This window comes from Galleria mellonella, unplaced genomic scaffold (genome assembly GCF_026898425.1).
Source record: "Galleria mellonella isolate WM207_F2 unplaced genomic scaffold, CSIRO_AGI_GalMel_v1 utg146, whole genome shotgun sequence".
NCBI lineage: Eukaryota > Metazoa > Arthropoda > Insecta > Lepidoptera > Pyralidae > Galleria > Galleria mellonella.
In genome coordinates, this window is record NW_026441999.1 from 8,231,120 (window position 1) to 8,252,066 (window position 20,947).

At 35.3% G+C, this 20,947-nt stretch overlaps 1 protein-coding gene across 3 annotated transcripts in view; it reads left to right on the forward strand.

Moving 5' to 3' along the window:
* The window catches only part of LOC113510906 (nephrin), a 328,760-nt gene that overhangs the window by 168,250 nt on the left and 139,563 nt on the right, over positions 1 to 20,947 (forward strand). For all 3 annotated transcript variants that reach the window (XM_052891906.1, XM_052891905.1, XM_052891904.1), the window contains exon 5: positions 18,826 to 18,984. In XM_052891906.1, coding sequence (XP_052747866.1) covers positions 18,826 to 18,984 — 159 coding nt within the window. The remainder of the gene's footprint in view (positions 1 to 18,825; positions 18,985 to 20,947) is intronic.

Here is a 20,947-nt window from a genome sequence, read left to right on the forward strand (position 1 = left end):
TGAGAGCCACTTCTGACCGTGAGAAAAGGTAATTATTGACTTTTTCAACTTTACCACCCCCCTCGTGCCTCTCGTCCCCCCCACCCCCGCGAGCCTGACGAAAGAAGATAAGACAACGGCCTAATTAAAACGTGGTTCGGCACTTCTTAGTAAGTTTTTATTTGTTAGCCTCTGGGAAGAGCGTGAGGGTAGTTCGAAAGGGTTTTATTGGGGGCTTTCTGTAATTGGTCAGGGGTGGCGCTGCTATCGTGCATAGCAATAAGCAAAACCTTGCCCGTACTAAGATTTACAATCACTAATTTTTCGGAATAAAAAGTTCTGGATATTTTGTTCGCAAAAAAACAGCAATAGTCGTAATAAGTATCATACGAAGGACTGAATGCTTGTTTGCCACATTTATGGTACAAAAAAAATAAATAAGAACGAGAAAATTGTTAGTAATTTACCAGAAAGGTTTAAAGGGCGTGAATTTACTGGGTACAGAGGAATAACACCTGAGTCCTCAGGACTGGCAACGCATGGGGGGTATCATGGGCGAAACAGTATACTCTGTTATGTCCACAGTACTGCTCATGTCTATAGGCGACGGTTATCACTTTCCGTCAGGTGGACCGTCAGCTTGTTTGCCATTCTAAGTTGTATAAAAAAAAAGAAAGAGACTGTACAAAAGTCTTTTCCTTAGATACCTCTGTCCCATTCATGTTGCTGCTGTGAACCAGTTGTTTAGCCAAACATAACTGTATGGGTGAAATTACAGGGTATACAGGAATGACATCGTCATCAGCTCAGCCATTATTTGTCTTTTTCTAGATATTAGACTCCCCCATAGACTGACAAAAAGAACTATCCTGAGCCACCTGCATCCACTAACTCCCTACAGTGCATATGACGTCGTCACTCTATCTAGTGGGGTCTCTATCTACCACTCTGTCTATCACTCTATCTACCTACACTGCATTTTTCCATACTCCCTGAAGAAGGCTTCCGCATGAAGTGGAAACAATTGTCGGAATCAACAAAAACACAGCAAGTTCATTAATTTCACATTACATATGTATATAGACGTCAGATAAAAAAATAACATAAGTTTTTACTTTATATATTTACTTTATTTAAAAAGCAATAGCTAGAAAATTTTATAATAAAAAAAAACATTAAAAACAAAGCCAATTGCAGATTTTCACAAATAATAACAAGATTTAACTAATGCACGTGACATCGCTGATACTTACAATCAACTAAATTAAACTTAGAGTAACAACGTTATAGCAGTACGCACATTATAGAGAGGCAGTTATGTAAAATAAAAAGTTGAAATCACACGCCCAAAGATGAACCACCAAAGAACTGTTGACTCAGCACACGTCTTTTGGATTCTATCTTAGAATTAAATAAATCTAAATCGAGATCTCTAGATGAAATAATATATCCATAAGTGGTAAAATCTTTTTCACTGCCCAATTTATAGTGGAAATGTTGGGTCCCGTCTTTTTTAGTTAAATCACTATTTCCCCTTTGAAGAGCCATTTGATTTAGTCAGTCACAAATATTCGGGTTGTGTGTTCCCAGCGCAAAGTTGCAATCAACCGGCACAATGGGGGACCTTAGCAAACAGTCCTATACGGATAAACACGACACGCACGGCTGCAAAACTGGAAATGGAAATAAGTCGGAAAATGTATTTCCTAACTGAATGTTTCTTTTTTTATTTTTATTCGTTTTAACGACAAAATTTTTTTTTATAAAACTTACAATGGCAAACAAGCTGACGGCCCATCTGATTGAAAGTGGTAACCGTCGCCTATAGACATGAGCGGTACCATGAATATAACAGAGTATACTGTAAATAAAATATAAAATACAAAAATAAATAAAATATAATATAAAATACATTATTTTTAACTAAATTTATATTACATTGACCCGTCACGTAGTTTGTTAACGATAAATACACTCTCTAAAAGATTGTTAAAGAGTTACTAATTATTGAAGTAGTTCAAAATTGATAATTTTAAAATCATTATTTCAGCCATTAACTGGCCACCGTTGAACATAGGCCTTTTCCATAAGGGGATTTTTGTCAGTACTTGTCAAGCTTGGCAGGCGAATTGGTAACCGCAGTTAGGCTTTGGTGATGTTTTAAGAGTGACGCTATTGCCCATCCATCGACCATTGAGGTGTATATATCACCATCATCATCATTTCAGCCATTATCCGTCCACTGCTGGACATAAGCCTCCCCCATAGACTGTCATAAAGAACGGTCCTGAGCCACCTGTATCCACTGGCTCCCTGCAATGCATTTCAGGTCGTCGCTCCATCTAGTAGGGAATACTAGACTGCGTTTACGGGATCGCCACTCTTTCACTTTTGTTTCCTATCAATTGTCTGTTCTTCGAGCCATGTGACCAGCCCATTGCCTCTTCAGCTTGCTTATCCTTCAGGCTTATACGGCTTCAGGCGGATACGTTGATTCTTTTGCGGATATCTTCGTTACTACCTCTCCTACAGTTACAATTATAGTTAACTACAACAGTTTACAATTATAATTTGTTAATCATCTTAATAATCACATATTGAGATGTATGCGTGTGTACCTAATACACTGTTTGTAAAAAAACAAACACAATTGTAATCAGTGTAACAATACGGGGCCTCGGTAAATAGAGCCGTCGGTGGGTGGGCTGGCCTACATACAAAATGTACATACACGTGCCGATTGTAAACTGAGATAAGTCAGGGAAATACTCAACGATTTATTCGATATGAAAGGCTAAATATAATATTATTTGTAAAAAAAATAATTTCTTTTCAAGCGATCACAAAAATAGGAGCAGCTAACCTCGTATCTTGGGTTGGTATATATTTATTAACAATTTTACTTTGTAACTTAATCCATGTAACTTGAATATATTCATAAATCGAGACAAAAATTACCTTATGACATTCTTCGTCCCATATAGTACGTGTATACCAAATTTCCTAACTATTAGTTCAAGGCCTAAGGGGTTTTTTTTGATGGGTAAAAATAGATTGGTAGCCCCACCTGCGCTAACGGGATACACTGGCGGAGCACCAGTGAAGGGTGATAGGTGAGAATGAAAACAGGCCAGTTAGCCTATCATGATGAATTAACCATGATAGTTTCCAGGGGAAACCGCGAGGAGGTCGACCTGGTTGGGTATATTGCTAGCAATGGGATTCTCAGTTTCCATTACTAACAATCCCTTTCCCCCAAGCCCTAAGGGTTAACAAATTAAATTTGCATGCTTACAATTTGAAGACAATTAAATAGATGCCAAAAAGTTCTGTCACATGGCCTTTATTATTTTAAATGTCTGTCTAAAGCCAAAAATTATTTCATTTAATTTTAAATGCTTCTATGTTTATAATATTAGTAAAGGTCTTAACTAAAAAATAAAATTCAATAACTTACTGAACGAAAAAAAAATGAAAAATTAAAATATTTTTCATTTTACACATTTTCTCGTGAATGTTTTTTTTTTTATGTAACTTAGAATGGCAAACAAGCTACGACCTATCTGATGGAAAGTGGTAACCGTCGCCTATAGACATGAGCAGTACCATGGACATAACAGAGTATACTGTTTCGCTCATGCGTTGCCATTCCTGTGGACTCAGGTGTTATTCCTCTGTACCCTGTAAATTCACTGCCATATCCCACCCTTCAAACCGAAACACAGCCGTGCAAACACAACTGCTTCACGGTAGAAACACGAATGGGACAGAGGTGCCCAAGCAAACGACTTTTGTACAGTCTCCCTCTGGTTATAATTATAACAAAAAACACGATTCATTCTTTTCGAAAACAAAGCTATTGTTAATATATTTTTAATGGCAAACTCAAATAACGGGTGAAAAGGTTTTACGTTAAATTTATAAATAAAATGTTACAAGTAAAAAAAAAACTATGCGGCAACATGTTTTTTTTTCACTACCCCATTTTTATATTTGCAAGCTTCACGAGATTTGAAAAAAGTGAACCCCTTTGTGAAGAGGCTAAATGGAATGTTTTAGCTTTATTACACACAGTTTTTATAACTATATTCTACTTTGAAAAACTCACTACCTATGAATATAAAGTCGAAAGCAAATCCCTTTTATGCGCACAGTTTTATGTTTATATTCAAGTGTTGCCATATTTTATTTAAAATTTTACAGACTTTGTTTAATTAAAACGTTTTAAGTATACAGCTACGTTGCTATTATTTCCCTTTTTATTTGAGACTAGATTTTACATGCGGTTTTATTCGTGTGGTCAGCATATATTGATTGATCGAGGTGATTTTTTTTTATAACACAGGGGTCAAACGAGCATGCGACTCAATCAGGATACAGAGTAGTTGCCACTCTTGGCAGGCAGGTTAGTAAACGGAGTTAAGCTTTGGTAATGTTTAAAGGAGGAGGAGTTAAATTTCCTTAGTCGCTCCTTACGATAGTCACGCTTTCCCGTGAATGAGAAGCGATGACTCATTCTATATCGGAATCATACACCAATTTTTTTATGCAACTTAGAATACCAAAAAAGTTTTCAGTCCTCCTGATGGAAAGTGATAACCGTCGTCTGTAAACATGAACAGTACCATGGACATAACAGAGTATACTGTTTCGCCCATGATACCCCCCATGCGTTGCCATTCCTGAGGACTCAGGTGTTATTCCTCTGTACGCTGTAAATTTTAAAATTATATACACATTTATAAGACTAGAAACTATTTTTTCCCTTAAGAGTCAATAGAGAAAACCAACTATCAAAAAACTGTATTCCTTATAGAAAATTGTTAATAATAAAATTACGTTAACCCTAATAATAATTAATAAGCATATTGAAGTTAAATATAAAAGAAATCTATCCTTTAAATATTTTTAATTGAGTACAACTCTATAAAACAGTACTAACATCAATGACCCACAATAAAAACTTGCCAAGAGTTGAAAAAGAGACCGGTTTTATCAAAGCGGAGACCGGAAGCGAGACGAGATAAAATCTGTATTGATGCGAGCAACCCCACACTAAAGCAACAAAACATGATTACTGCCAAGTTTTAGATTGGCCCGATATTGTATAACTAAAATAGTTTTAAAAGTCTAAATTCAGTGTTCGCTAAAGTCCTATGTGCGTACACGATATTTGATATGTTCTTTAAACTTTAGTTGGTTTATTTAAAAATTAATTTAAGATTCTATTCCACAAGTCTTCATTTGTAGCAAAATCAGTTATTTTATTTGAAAAACTAAACTGCTCAAACCATAAAAACATTTCAACAGATTAATCTGTAAGTACTTCGGTTCGTATAAAAAAGAATATTAGTATATACTGACGGAGTTATAAAATAATAAATGTAAAAATATACAATTGAATTTAACTCTTCTTTGTATACTGGTGGAAATTTGTATCATAACATTGAATGCCCAAAAATTATATAAAAGAACAAGTTCACTTTAAGTTGATCGTGTCTGGATACCTTTTTAATGTCCATTACAGAAAAATAAACATAGCTATCATATTTATTTTTTTAACAATTTTTCCTTTAATTTTAAATATGAATTATATTACCTTGATTTATTTCACCATATAATAAAAAAAATCATGCAAAGAAGGGTTATAACCTCCTTATTTTTTAAATTGTTGCCAGCTTGTTAGGCTGCCAGCAACAATTATAAATATGTAAGTTTGTAAGAATGGACGTGCGATGGCGGATAAATGGATAGTTAGATGGATGGATATTTGTTACTTTTTCAAAAACTACGGAATGAATTTAAATGGAATTTGGTACACGGGTAGGTTACATCCTAACTTAGCGCATAGGGTATTTTATATACTAATTCAAGTGGGCGAAATATAAAAAAAATATAATCTAATTGAGAACCTCTTTTTATGGGTTACATTATATTATTCGTAGAGATCTCTAATTGCATTCGAAGATTGATAGCTAATATGGAAGGTTAAGGAAGTTCTGGTAGTAATAGTGGTGGTCAATCTTCGAGTGTTGGCAGTAACACACATGCTAATGGTAGCGGAATTAAACAAAATAACTGACTCCCTGCAATGCAAGTCGTCCTAAACTGCATTTGCCCGTACAGGGTCACCGCTTAAAAGCCTTTCTTCCCCACCGATTGTCAATTATTCGAGCTATATGACCAGCCCATTATCACTTCAGCTTGCTTACCATTCGGGCTATGTCGGTTACTTTGGTTCTATCACGTACAAACAAACATAATACAAATAAAATAAAAATAAAAATAGCCTTTATTCCTGAATTACAGATTCTTTTTTTAAATTGTAAATATGTATAAATAATTAAAGTTGACATCAGCAACATCTTATTTTTCAGGTTGTTCTAGAACATAGGCCTCCTCCATATTTCTCCATTGGTAACGATTCCTTGTAGCTTGTCTCCAGCCTTTGGGCAAATCATCCTCCCATCTTCTTATTGGCCTACCTCGGTTTCTTTTTCCATCACGCGGATACCACTCAATTAAATCTTGGGTCCATTTATTTTTTGATGACCTCATGATATGCCCAGTCCATCGCCATTTGAGCTTTTTTATTTTAAGAGTCACATCTGTAATGCCACAAACAAACATACGAAATTATTTCTTCTTTATATGTACAAATATAAGAAATCGAATTGTAACATCTTAAAACAGTTCTTGTATCTAATGGTATTATTTTTCAACTCATCAAGGTTTATGGAAAATAGTCCTTTTTTACAATCGCATCACCACAAAGATTAATGTAAAGAGGAAACAGCCACTAGAGTTGATGGAACTTGGGAAATAGTAATAGAAAACGCATTTTCCCCTTAATGGAACACCGTTTTATTTGTCGGCCGCGATGCTTGTGTACGTTGTAAAGGTCCTCGCTAATTCCTCTATTTTCTTATTTACTTTACTACAAAAACGAAGATTTGTTAATATGTTTGACTAGCTTCTGAACAGATAGCCGTAGGGGACAGATCTGCGTTATTTGTGTTATAATGACTTCTTGTAAAATACATTCGAAACACGCTCTGTTTAATATCCACTCATAGTATAGAATTTTTTCCTCAATAAATTTTCTCACATTTTCCTTCATTAACTTTTTTTACGTTTTACATTGATTATATTAATTATTTTGACTGCAAATGTCAATTGCAATCTTGTAATGTGTGACTAACTTCTGAATAGGTAGTCACTAGGGACAGATCTGCGTTATTTATGTTATGTTGACTTGTTGTAAAACACATTCGAAACACGCTCTGGTTAATATCCACCCATAGTCTCTGCTTGAGAATTTTTTCTGCAATAAATTTTCTCATATTTTCCTTCGTTTATTTTTTACATTAATCGTTTTTACTGTAAATGTCAATTCAAATCTTATAATGTGTGACTAGCTTCTGAACAGATATTCACTAGGGACAGATCTTCTTTGTTTATGTTATTTTAACTTCTTGTAAAACACATTCGAAACACGCTCTATTCAATATCCACCCATATGTGAATTTTTTCCTCAATTTTTTTTTCAAATTTTTGTTCATTTCTTTTTGACATTTCACATTAAATATATTTTAAATGTATTGTATTGTAATATTGTAATGTAAATTATAAATATTGTAATATGTGGGTATTTTAATAAACAAATAGGGTCGTTGAGTTTCATAAAATACAGTTGAGCGCAAAGATGGCTGACTCATTGTTTATTTCAATTCTGACAAAACCACTTATTTTGATCTAAAAACTAAACTATTGTATTTCTTTTAATAAAATTTCTATGAAACCAATCTGTAAATATATCCTTTCAGATAAAAAAAGGATTTTTCCAAATTGATTCAGAACTTACGGAGTTATAAGGTAATAAACGTAAAAAAAAATACAACCGCATTGATAACCTACTGTTTTTTGAAGTGGGTTGAAGAAAAAACTGCGTGAAATAAGAAATATTTATGTACCCTATGTATTATTAAGTTATATGTCGCATTTAAGAATTTCACCAGCACACACTCGTGCCAAGAAGTCTAGATATGCATCAGGCGAAATAACATAGACGCTTGGCATGCAGTCCGAGTGTATTGTTTTTTTTATCTTTTTGTTTTATGTCCTCGTCGCGCTTTCTTAAATTCGTTATTGATTTTTTGAGATTTCCTACTTACGCCGCTTCGTAATAAGGATTATGTATGTGCTTATTTTTACTACGTCTATACAGAAAAGGCGGTCTGTTCGAGTGATCGTATTTAAATAAGACAAGTTGATTTTGTTTTGCGAAAAAAAATCACCAAACTTAGTTATTTGGAGAGGGGGGGATGAGTTGTTAATAATGCAGAATATTATTCCATTGCTAGCAATATACCCTGTCAGGTTGACGTCCACGTGGACCTGGAAACCACCGTGCTGAATTCCAGGTTTATTCATCACGATGAGCTAACTGATCTGCCTTTTTATTTTCACCTATCATCCCTTACTGGTGCGATGATACGATTTCATTATTACTAATTTTAAAGACCAGTTATTTCAATTTAAAAATTTTAGGTTTACTACTAAACTATCAATAATTTACTACTAAAGCGATTTTATTAAAATTTGCATGAGACAAATCCAAAAGTATATCTTTTCAAATAAAAAATGATTTTTTTCAAAATCGGTTTATAAATGACGAAGTTCTAAAGTAATAAACATAAAAAAATACAACCAAATTGTAACCTTCTTCTTTTTTGATATCGGTCGATAAAGGAAATCTATTTTTTTAAGAAATTGATAGAAAGATAGATATTTTTTATTATTTCCTCCAAAAGATTTCAATAGTAAACTTATTATAAATACAAACAATTACAAGAAATAATCACAATGAGAAAACAATGGGCGACCTTATCGCTAAGAGCGATCTCTTCCAGGCAAAATAGTCGTTTTAAGAGCAGTTGTCTACTATCCAGAGACCCCAAATACTATGAATTTAAATTTATGCTAAACATTAAACATTTTCTGTCTATTATAAGCATTTGCCAAACACTCTGGTAATGGAAAACACCGGTAAACTAAATTATTCTAATTAATTAATGCTCTTTTCCACTCAGGGTTTGCTGGAAATCTTACAGAGTTCAGCTCGCCTGGTATACATCTTTGTACATAATAATTTATAATAATGTAATCTTTGTATAGTTTGAACAAATATAAATAATCTAACAGGCGATGGTAAGCTCGCCTTCTAATACGTTGCATTCAAATATGCTAATTGAAATGTGGGCATACGAGTACTACGTGTTACGTCCAACATAAATGCAACAATTGACAAACTCTTCTGCCGACCTCATTAGGAAATATATATCGTGATGAACATATTACATTACTATGTTTGTTTACTGAGTCCTCACTAATCAAATTAATAAAAATTGGACATAACATATTTGGAAATATTGTAGATCATATTTTTTCCTAGAATAAAACAGGATTTTTTGCCAAATTCAAAGGGCAAATGCGAGTGCAAAAGTAGTGGTATCAGAAAACTGTTGACAGGCAACGAGCGACATTAATTTTCCAAGAATGAGGTAAAGATATCTCAAAATAACAAATATTTCATCCCCTCGGGCATCCAGTGCCACCCCACTCGAGCCGCCCTCGTAAGGAAAATTATTTTTTTATTACATTAATAAAAAAAAAGCACGAGAAATATGAACTTATCGTAGTATGAAAATTGACAAAACTCTAACCAAAAACTGATTTGTAGTGGTTAAATACTTTATTTTCAGATCAAATATTTTCACTACATACTATAAAACAAAGTTGCTGTCGCTGTCTGTTCGTCTCTATGTATGCTTAAATCTTTAAAACTACGCAATAGATTTTGAAGCGGTTTTTTTTTTAATAGATAGAGTGATTCAAGAGGAAGGTTTATATGTATAATATAGTAGAGAAACACTAATAATTTTAGAGATTTCTAATGTGATGAGATGTAGTGTGGATCCGTGCGAAGCTGGGACGGGTCGCTAGTAAAATATAAAGGTAGTTTAAAAAAAGGAAAACAGATTTCAAGAAAAATAATAATAACCTGAATAACGATTTGTGTTCTGAAGAACTCTTCAATATGGTATCGACAGCCTCCTTTCACCATCGTACTGCTTGCCATCGGCAGGGAATCCTTGCTCACGCCTTAGAACCAGAATGGTCACGCACAGTGTGGTTTCAGAAGAGCTTCCTTCCGCGAACACTCAGATTGTGGAATTATCTTTCTGCTGAGGTTTTCCCTAGAGATTTACATCATGGAATTCTTCAAAAATGGGGGTTTAAGTTTTCTTAAGGGTTGGTCGGTTACATACATCCATAGGCTATGGTAACCCAGTTTACAATCTGACAGGCCGTATGCTTATTTGCCACCATAGTAGTATAAAAAAAAGGTAAGTAAAAAAGTAAAGTAAAGCCCTCGTTGCCAAAAATGGTATTCCTGGCAATGAGTAAGGCAACCCATAAGGGTTACCATGGAGGTCACAATATACGCAACGCGGCGATTGCTACTTTTCATCAGGCGGGCCGTCAACTTTGTTTACTACTCTAAATTCCATAAAATATGAATACGACTACCAATAGTAATTGTTTTAGAGATAAATTTTGTTTTTTAACAGACTTCAAAAAGAGAATGAGGTAACAATTAGTCGGAATCTTAAATTTTGTTGTATATGTTAATTACACCTACACCGATTCGGAAATTTTTTTCCTTATTTGCAAGAATGTACTTTTCAAATAAATCCTATAAAATTTTTATTAAAATTCATTGAGTAGTTTAGTTTTTAAATGAAAATAATTAGATTTTATTTATTGTTGTATAATAGAATTGCGTACCCCACTTTTTTGATATCGGTCCAAAATAAAATGTTACAGCAATAACCCCGCCACTACCTTAACAGAAGCGATAAAATTTAGCACTCTTTTCTATTTCGCACCTCCAAAACTTTCCTAGTAGCCAATTGGCGCGGAATAATTAATCTCTTACGTACAGAATTAGTGTTCGCCCGCTACGTACTCTGTGTTCATATACACGCTTAACTAATGAAGAGGTACAAGTAAAAAAAGTTGGAACTTGTACAAAAAAGTTTCGGCATAAGTTGTACAAAAAGTCTTTTTTCGTACAATCATCGAGACAACCCTTTCTACAGCTCAATTGGGGTATTATAGACTGTCTTTTTTACTTATTTATTTTGAAGACTCTATTCTGAATTTGAAGAGATTTTTTTTTTATACAACTTAGAGTGGCAAACAAGCTGACGGCCCACCTGATGGAAAGTGGTAACCATTGCCTATAGACACGAGCAGTATCGTGGACATAACAGAATATAATGTTTCGCCCATAATACCCCCCATGCGAAGCCATTCCTGAGGACTCAGGTTTCATTACTCTGTCCTCGTGGACCAAGTTACTGGTAACAGCTAGTACGTAAAGCAGTTATGTTTGCATGGCTGTTTCGATTTGAAGGGTGGGATATGAAGTGAATTTACAGGGTACGGAGGAATAACACCTGAGTCGTCAGGAATGGCAACGCATGGGGGGTATCATGGGCAAAACAGTATACGCTGTTATGTTCATGGTACTACTCATGTCTATAGGCGACGGTTACCACTTTCCATCGAGTGGGCCGTCAGCTTGTATGCCATTCTAAGTTGTATAAAAAAACCTTGCGAAGTCAAGCCCAATTGCTAGTTATTGAATAAAACTGATATTAATGACTAGCTACTTTTTGTGGCTTTATCCGCGTTAATCAGTATATAAAATACAAGAAAATATATCTGTCTATATGAACGCATTTTCTTAGATTTGAGTTACCTCAAAACTTTACGTGTACCAAATTTCATTCCAAATCCATTCAGTAGTTTTTACGTGATAGAATAACAAACATACACCCATCCATTAAGCCATTGTTACAAACTTTCATTACACTAATAAGATATTTTTTTTTTATATCGAATAAGAAAAAATAAATAAAAAAAATTGGAAAAACACCCAATTTATATTTAAAAGCGGACGAAAGATTTACCTTTTGAGGTTTGAATGTAATCACATTAGTTTACTGTAAGTGTCTCCGCCAACCACAAAAAGATAGGACGAGCCGCCCCTAAGTTGACAATCGCTGGCCGCAACAAAGCAGTTCCCACCTTTGTGCATCGTCAGGGGAGCGTAACCGTTGGTCGCTAGACAACAATATCCTGTTACGGTGTTATTAATTTAAAAGCCGATAGCGTTTATCTTTGGGAGTTAATAAATTTTAAGTGTTCCACAGAAAAAAAAAACTGGCTTCATTCATTGCAAAACCAGTTATTTCGATTACAGAAATAAACTATTGAATCGGTTTTGGTAAAATTTCTGTAAAACTAGTCGAAAAGTATACTTTCAAATTCAAATCATTTATTGCACGAATATGGGTACATACATTAGATGAAAATAATAATTACATGTCCATTATTCCACATTCTGCCATATCGGCATGTACAATATAAAATTAAAGTAAATTTTTGTGTAGTAATAACTTATAACAATAAAAAAAAATATGTCAATAATAATAATAAAAATAATGAGCCATTTGATTAATTATATTGCATGTCTAATATTTATCATTGTAATAGACATGTAACGTATATTCAGATTGGTATCTGGATAAAAGAAGACTTTAATTTTTGTGAGTGTCGTGAGATCCGATTGAGGGCGAGGGATGGACAGCAGCGTCCCTCTTAAAACATCATCTTGAAATTTCATCCCAACTATCTGGACGAGTGGCGGTCCTCCACCGTGCGTCTTTCAAGGCACTTTATTCCACGCACAAACACTCTTTGGCATCAACTTCCAGCAGCAGTATTTCCGAATCGATACGACAACATAACCTTAAAGAAAAGAGCATATTCCTTTTTAAAAAGCCGGCAGCACACCTGCAATGCCGTTAGTGTTATGGGTGATCATGGGTGGCGGTAGTCACTTACCACCAGGTGAGCCGCATGCTCGTTTGCCCCCTATGTTGTAAAAAAAAATCTCTAAAAACCCAACTGCGGTTGCGAACCCGCCTTGCGAGCGTTACGACTGGTAAAACCTCCCTTATGAAGAAGACCTATGTCCAGCAGTGGACAGTTAACAGCTGATGTAACGATGATGATGAATTCTATATCATCTTGGGCGACACTATGTTCTATGATATCCATGCAGTTGGTCATCTTTTCACCTATTTTCCATCACGTGATGCCACAGCTTAATATTTTGATTTATATGAAAAAAAAATTAAATTTTTAAAATGAATGAATGAATGAGTATACTTTATTTGCATTATACAATATAGAAAATAAGCAAGACAATTTACAAACACAACGATACAATTGTATAAGTACAGTAAGTCAGTCTTATTGCTGAGAGCAATCTTTTCAAGACAACCTTAAGGTAATGGACTAATTGTTGTACAAGTAGGTATGATAGCGCTGTATAAACGATTTTCCGTTTGCACGCTTAAACCGCTGCCACTTATAACTTGCGCCACATGTGTTATAGAAACTCATTTAGTCTCAGGTAAATTTGTTTACCGTACCACCAGAAGATTTTGGTGAGCGTAATTACCTTGTATTTTGATATGAACCGTCTTAGTCAAGATTTATATTTTAATTAAAAGGGTATAACAATAGCTAAAGTGGTAACGACCAGGTTCATACGACTAGCTATTTGCAGCGTCTTCTCTTATGTTTCTAAAGTAATTTCGGGATTTATTTCTTAGTGTCTCCCTAATGGGAGACAGGCATGACAGATATGTATGTATGTATTTCTTAGTGTATTAGTCGATATTCGATTGAAAAAATATATATCTATGGTTAGTTTAAATACATTATAATTTGATTAATATTTAATTTTTTTTTACTGTTGAAGACATAAATAAAAACAATAGAGAATAGAAGAGGCAAAATGCTAGGCCACCTTATACGAATGACGATTTTTGAAAGAGCATAGTACTAATAAGGAATAATAGAGGGCAAAATAGAAAGCAAGAGAAAGAAAAATAATAACGTGCGACAGATAAAGGATACACAAGGTGTCCGCGTGGAGGTCGATGTGATATGGTACATTGATAGCAATAGGGGCTAACCTCCCCACTACTAACAATTTGTTTCCCCCAAAACAAGGTGTCATGTCGTATAGGGAGGTCAAAGATATGGCCTGGAATAGAGCTGGCTGGAAGACAATCCATGAATTACTTACTCCAACAAGAGGAACCAAGAAGAAGAAGAAGTTGAAGAGTACGATTGATCACAATCTTATCTGATGATAAGATGCAGTGATAATATGGTCTAAGTGAGAGGAAAGGGATTGTTAGCGATGGGGTTTAACAGCCCCAATGCTAGCAATGTTACTAATTAGGTTGACCTCCACGTGGTTCCCCCTGGAAACCATCGTTGCTACTTCTCGTGGAATTCTTCACGACGAGATAATTGACCTGCTTTCATCGTCAACTATCACCTCTCGCTGGTGCCCCGCCAGCGTAAACCATTAGCGCAGGCGAGGTTACTATTGCATTATCACCCATCAAAAAACAGTTCTAAGACGGAGCTCATGAATCCACAATTAGCCTATTCATATTTACATTAAATCGAGATTATATATGGTAGAAAGGGTGATAGCGGATTCCACAATCTGGTGATCAGGCAATTCTTAAGCACACACTCCAAAATATATATTATGTAGATCCTGTTATGTTGTATGTATTTTACCAGAGGGAGACTTTGTCCTCTTTCTCTTTGACTCTGTCCCATTCGTGTTTCAACCGTGAAGCAGTTGTGTTTGTATGGCTGTGTTTCGGTTTGAAGGGTGGGATATGGCGTGAATTTACAGGGTACAGAGGAATAACACCTGAGTCCTCAGGAATGGCAACGCATGGGGGGTATCATGGGCGAAATAGTATACTCTGTTATGTCCATGGTACTGCTTATGTCTATATGCGACGGTTACTACTTTCCATCAGGTGTTCCGTCAGCTTGTTTGCCATTCTAAGTTGTACAAGAAAAAATGGGTTATTACTATTTATCTCCATCAATCATATCCCGATTACGCAAGCGAAGTCGAGGGTGAAAGCTAGTATGCAATAAATTTAAATCTTGTAATATCAGTAAAGTTTGGACCTTCCGATATCGTCTATAAATCATTGACAATTCCTTTGTTAGCCATTTCGTTCCGTAAGCAGATTTAAAAGAACCTTTAAAAAGTTAAACAGTAAAGTTTCCTAACAACAATGAGATATTGTGTGATTAATGAAAAAATAGTGACTTGTTAATATTAAAGCTTGATTCAAGTTACAAAGTAGCGATACTCCATTACTGGATAACTTGGCCGCTCTCGTGGAAAGGGTTGGTTGCTTGAAGGGAAAATGTAGATCGTACCGTTTTTAAGGGACTCCCAACAGGAGGCGTAGCCTAATTCGTTCGTATATTCTTTTTTTTCTCTCTCTTGAGCCATATTTTTTTATTTTTTCTAATTGAACTGTCAAATCTTAAAATCATTAAACTAAATTTCTATTGCAGGTAGTATATTAATTTATTTTAACATTTATTATATAAGTAGTGTATGTATTTGTGTAATATTTTATTATATATTTTAATATTTTATTTAACTGTATATTTGTTTATGTATTAATAGTTGTAGCACTTCAGCTGCCCGCTAACGACATGCTTTCTAACTATATCGGGTCGACTGGAAGAGATCTCTGTCAGAGATAAGTCCACCCTTGCTCACAATATTTATAAATACATTATCTTATATGTAACTTACAAGTGCAATAAAGAATATGTATATTTTTACTGTGTACTTTACGACATTTAGACAAATTATTAGAACTATTGAGGACAGAAGGGGAAAAATTATGGGACACTTGATACGACACGACGAACTTATGAACATTATAATAGAAGGTAAGATAGAAGGAAGGAGGGGGAGAGGGAGACCGAGACATAGTTACATCAGGCAGATCAAGGAAGGAGTTGGTGTCGTATCGTATCAAGATGTGAAGAGACTCACTGAAAATCGTAGTGAGTGGCAAGAGCTCCACCGACAAGAGCGCAGCTCTTAAATGGATAGATAGATAGACTTTACGACATATTACGAGATTGGAATCAATTTTGATACTGATTTTCACAATTGCTCCATTGTTGTTTCTATAGTCAACATCATCATATCAGCCTTTAACTGTCCACTGCTGAACATAAGCGTCCCCCTTGGGGGTTTTGCAGTAGTTGCCAAATTTGGCAGGCGAATTGGCAACCGCAGTAAGGCTTTGGAGATATTTTAGGAGGGACGCTGCTGCCCATCACTCGCCCTCCTTCAGTCGCCTCTTACGACACCTATGGGAAAGAAAGGGGTGGCTTGTTCTATGCCGGGACCACACGACGATTTTTAGCAGTATCAATCAATTAATCAGTCAAAATAAACTTTACTCATATACATCTGTTACAGATTATTATAAAATGTCATTTTATAATTCTTGTATAAAATAATATTGATTAAATTAATTATATTAATTAAATACATTTTATAATTTTATCATTAGTAATTTATATTCAAAATTCTACACTCAATACAAGATTCCGCATTCTAAATTCAAATATTTTAAACCTAATAAATTTATGAATCAAATAGTCGTTCATCAGTGTTTTAATAATTTTAAAATAAGAATAATGAAGTCACTAATTAATATTAATTTTATTGCAATTTAGCGCGGTTTCAAAGGAATTTTCTTCCTCGAACGCTCAGGCTGGGGAATAAGTTTTCCCTAAAGATTACAGCATGGGGTTCTTGAAAAAAGTATATTAAGGTTTCTTCAGTGTCGGCAATGCGCACGTGACACTGCTAGTATTGCAGGTGTCTATATGCTACAGTGACTGTTTACCATCAGACCGGCGGTATGCTTGTTTGCCACCTTTGTAGTATAAAAAAGATATGTTTTTTTGCGAAACAAAATGTTTTTATTCAAATTAGTGTTATAAATGTAAAATTTGGAATGTAGTAGAACAAAATCACTTCGGTATAAGCGCACGAAGCCGCGGACGCAACTAGTATTAAATAAATGAACTTGTTACAATGGAACACTCAGAATGTATTAATAGCTACCAATTCAATTAAAGTATTTTATTATTCAAACGCCGTTTAACCATTTTTCACAGAATTAAACACCAGTTAACGAAGTGCCCGTAGACCGTAAATTAAATATTACGAATGGAAAAACGTCGGATTATATATATAATTAATGTGCCTGAATAATGACTTTACGTTATTAATACAATTACGGCAACAATCCGCCGCGGGGCTGACACGATTAGGTGGTGAAAGATTAATGCGTACAATGATTTACCTACAACAATGAACAGGATTTCTTTTACAAAAAACAGCGACATCTATCGTGATAATAAGTTGCTAAGTAATAAGCTGTTTCATTGACACATTCTAAATTCAAATATTTAATTCAAATATTTAGAATGCGGAATCTTATGTTAAATTTAGAATTGTAAATATCGGTTTTAATCATAAAAATAAAATGGCAACGCGTGGGTGGTATCATTGGCGAAACAGTATATTCTGTTATGTCTATGGTACTGCTCATGTCTATAGGCGACGGTTACCACTTTCCATCAGGTGGGCCGTCAGATTGTTTGCCATTCTAAGTTGTATAAAAATTTTGCCACTCACGCGTACTTAATTACAGGTAAAAACTAGTAAGGAATAAAAGCTGTAAATAAAGTGAGATATTTTATTTATTACCTTTTGTATCTAAATGGTAAATTATTTATTGTGAATTTTAACAATCCAATCACTGTAACAGATTTTTTTTTATATAACATAGAATGGAAAACAAGCTGACGGCCCACCTGATGGAAAGTGGTAACCGTCGCCTATAGACATGAACAGTACCATGCACATAACAGAGTATACTGTTTCGCCCATGATATCCAAACATGATATAACAAATTTGTAGAAGTGTATATAAAATAATAGGTTCTCCAGTTACAAGCTCAACCCTTATGGGGACCATAGTTAAACAATTCTGTACCTTATACTGTTTTGAATAAAAAATATATTTATATACAAAATGGAATATGACATTGGATACTTTATTAACTCATTCATAAATACTTTATAAATATAACTCAATGTTATTTATATACATATAAATATAAAATTATATACAACGGATTTGAAAAGCATAACTGTTTGGTTTTTTTGCGTATATTTCTTAACAGATAACATTCTGAACGCAGCAGTAGAATCATAAAACAGGACGATTTCAAAGAGCTCGAAAATTTTCGTATTTAGATGAAAAATATTTCTATTTTAATCCCTTTTTTTCTTGTATAAGACCGGCCGTGCGGTCCCGGTATAGAACAGGCCACACCTTTCTTTCCCGTGGGTGTCGTAAGAGGCGAGTAAGGGAGGGCAAGAGATGGGCAGCAGCGTCTCTCTTAAAACATCTCTAAATTCTAACTGCGATTGCCATCCCGCCTGCCAAACGTGGCAACTACTGGCAAAACCCCTCAAGGGAGGCTTATGTTCAGCAGTGGACAGTTAAAGGCTGATATGATGATCAGAATGACTGAATAAGACCGCCTTTTTTATTAGAATGGCAAACAAGCTGACGGCCCACCTGATGGAAAGTGGTAACCGTCGCCTATAGACATGAGCAGTACCATGGACGTAACAGAGTATACTGTTTCGCCCATGATACCCCCCATGCGTTGCCGTTCCTGAGGACTAAGGTATTATTCCTCTGTACTCTGTAAATTCCATAATAATTATGTATAGATTAATACAACCTTTATTTTTGTCCACAGCGCCACCTACCGCCGTGGAGATCACAAATCACCCACCAAACTCGAAGATAGAAGTGAAGCAGGGTGAAACAGTAGCGTTAGAATGTATGGTGAAGAACTCGAAACCAGCTGCCAAGATTGTGTGGTACAGGGGAAACGTCGAGTTCAAGGGGGATAAAGGTAAGTCGTATACATCATACTAGTTGTATTCCGTGGCTTCGCTCACATGGGTTAATAAATAAAATATCATATGTGATAAGTCCAGAGGGAGACTTTGTACAAAAGTCGATTGCTTGGGTACCTCTGTCCCATTCGTGTTTCAACCGTGAAGTAGTTGTATTTGCATAGCTGTATTTCGGTTTGAAGGGTGGGATATGGCGTGAATTTACTGGGTACAGAGGAATAACACCTGAGTCCTCAAGAATGGCAACGCATGGGGGGTATCATGGGCGAAACAGTATACTCTGTTATGTCCATGGTACTGCTCATGTCTATAGGCGACGGTTATCACTTTCCATCAGGTGGGCCGTCAGCTTGCTTGCCATTCTAAGTTGTATAAAAAAAAAGTTAAAATATAGTTACCAGTGTACTAAATTCATTTTAAATCAATTTAGTAGTTTTTGTGTAAAAGACTAATTGACGTCCATCCATCCATCCTTACAAACTTTTGTATTTATAATATTAACGGGAATTTTTTTATGCAATTTCAATGATCACTGGTGATCACTGATGATCACTGGTGGTTAGTGCAGGCGGGGCTATCATTCCATTTTCACCCATCAAAAATAAAAAATACGGTTGCCAACCCACCTGTCAAGCGTGGCAACTACTGGCAATCTCCCCCTCCCCCTCTCCCCTCACCAATGGGAAGAAGCCTATGTTCAACAGTGTTAAATACAGGAAAACAATTTTTTTTTACAACAGAAGGGCAAACGAGCATGCGGCTCACCTGATGGTAAGTGACTCCCGCCGCTCATGATCACCCACAACACCAGTGGCATTGCAGGTGTGCTGCCGGCCTTTTAAAGTCAATTTTGACTTCGATCACTTACCTATCACCTTTCATTAGTACCCCGCCAGTATACCAAGGGGGGGTACTTCAAAAGAGGGTAAAGAGGTTTCTTCAGGGTCGGCAACGCACGCGTAATACCCCTGGTATTGCAGGTGTTCATAGGCTACGCTAACCACTTACCATCAGGTGGGCCGTATGCTTGTTAGCCACCACAGTGGTATAAAAAAAAACCAACAACGCAGCTGGGTTACCACACCATTTTCGTACTTAATAATATTTACAAATAAAATATAATTTCAATACAATGTCCAATTGAAATATGGAAACAATAATCATATTTCGAAACAGTTAAACAAACACTCGACGTACGAATACAATTAAATATATATATATATATATATATATATATATAAATTGCTATAAATGCAAAAGTTCTGTTAATATAAAGAACTCATTATTGTGTGCATTATGTAATAAGAGATACGATTTTGATTGTGCTGGCTACTCAGAAAAATTATACCGCATATTGGATAACGAATCCAGGAAAAACTGGATTTGCAAATCATGTGGAAAAGACCAAAATACTACACATACTGAACAACCTCATGTCACAACAAGGAAAAAGCAATTATTAGTAGACAAAATCTCGAGCCTTACAAACAATGCTAACAAAAAATTGTATACAGAAGAATCATCTGAAAAAATATGTGCCAGTGGTATCCTAGACTCTCATATACTTACCGAGAATGATACTTTTGACGGATCGATTTTCTCTCCAAATAAACTCTCAAAAAGCTTGGATGGTACCATAACAGAGACAGGTGCACTTCGGGATGAAATGAAAGAAACGATAACGCAATTATCATCCCAGCTAGAAAGCACGCAAAACGAGTTAGATAACATCATAATCGAAAATAACGATCTCCATAGACAAGTTAAAAAACTAACTACTGAAAATAAAGTACTTAAATCACTATGTCATCCATCCTCAGCCGAATTGCAAAATAGCTGTAGTGCAACGAAAGAGAAAAGATATTCGGAGCTCTTTCACTCTACGTTCTCTACACCGTCGTCCCCAATCATTGCGACAAAAGCAGACCGTAATTTGACAAATATGCAGCATAAAATTAC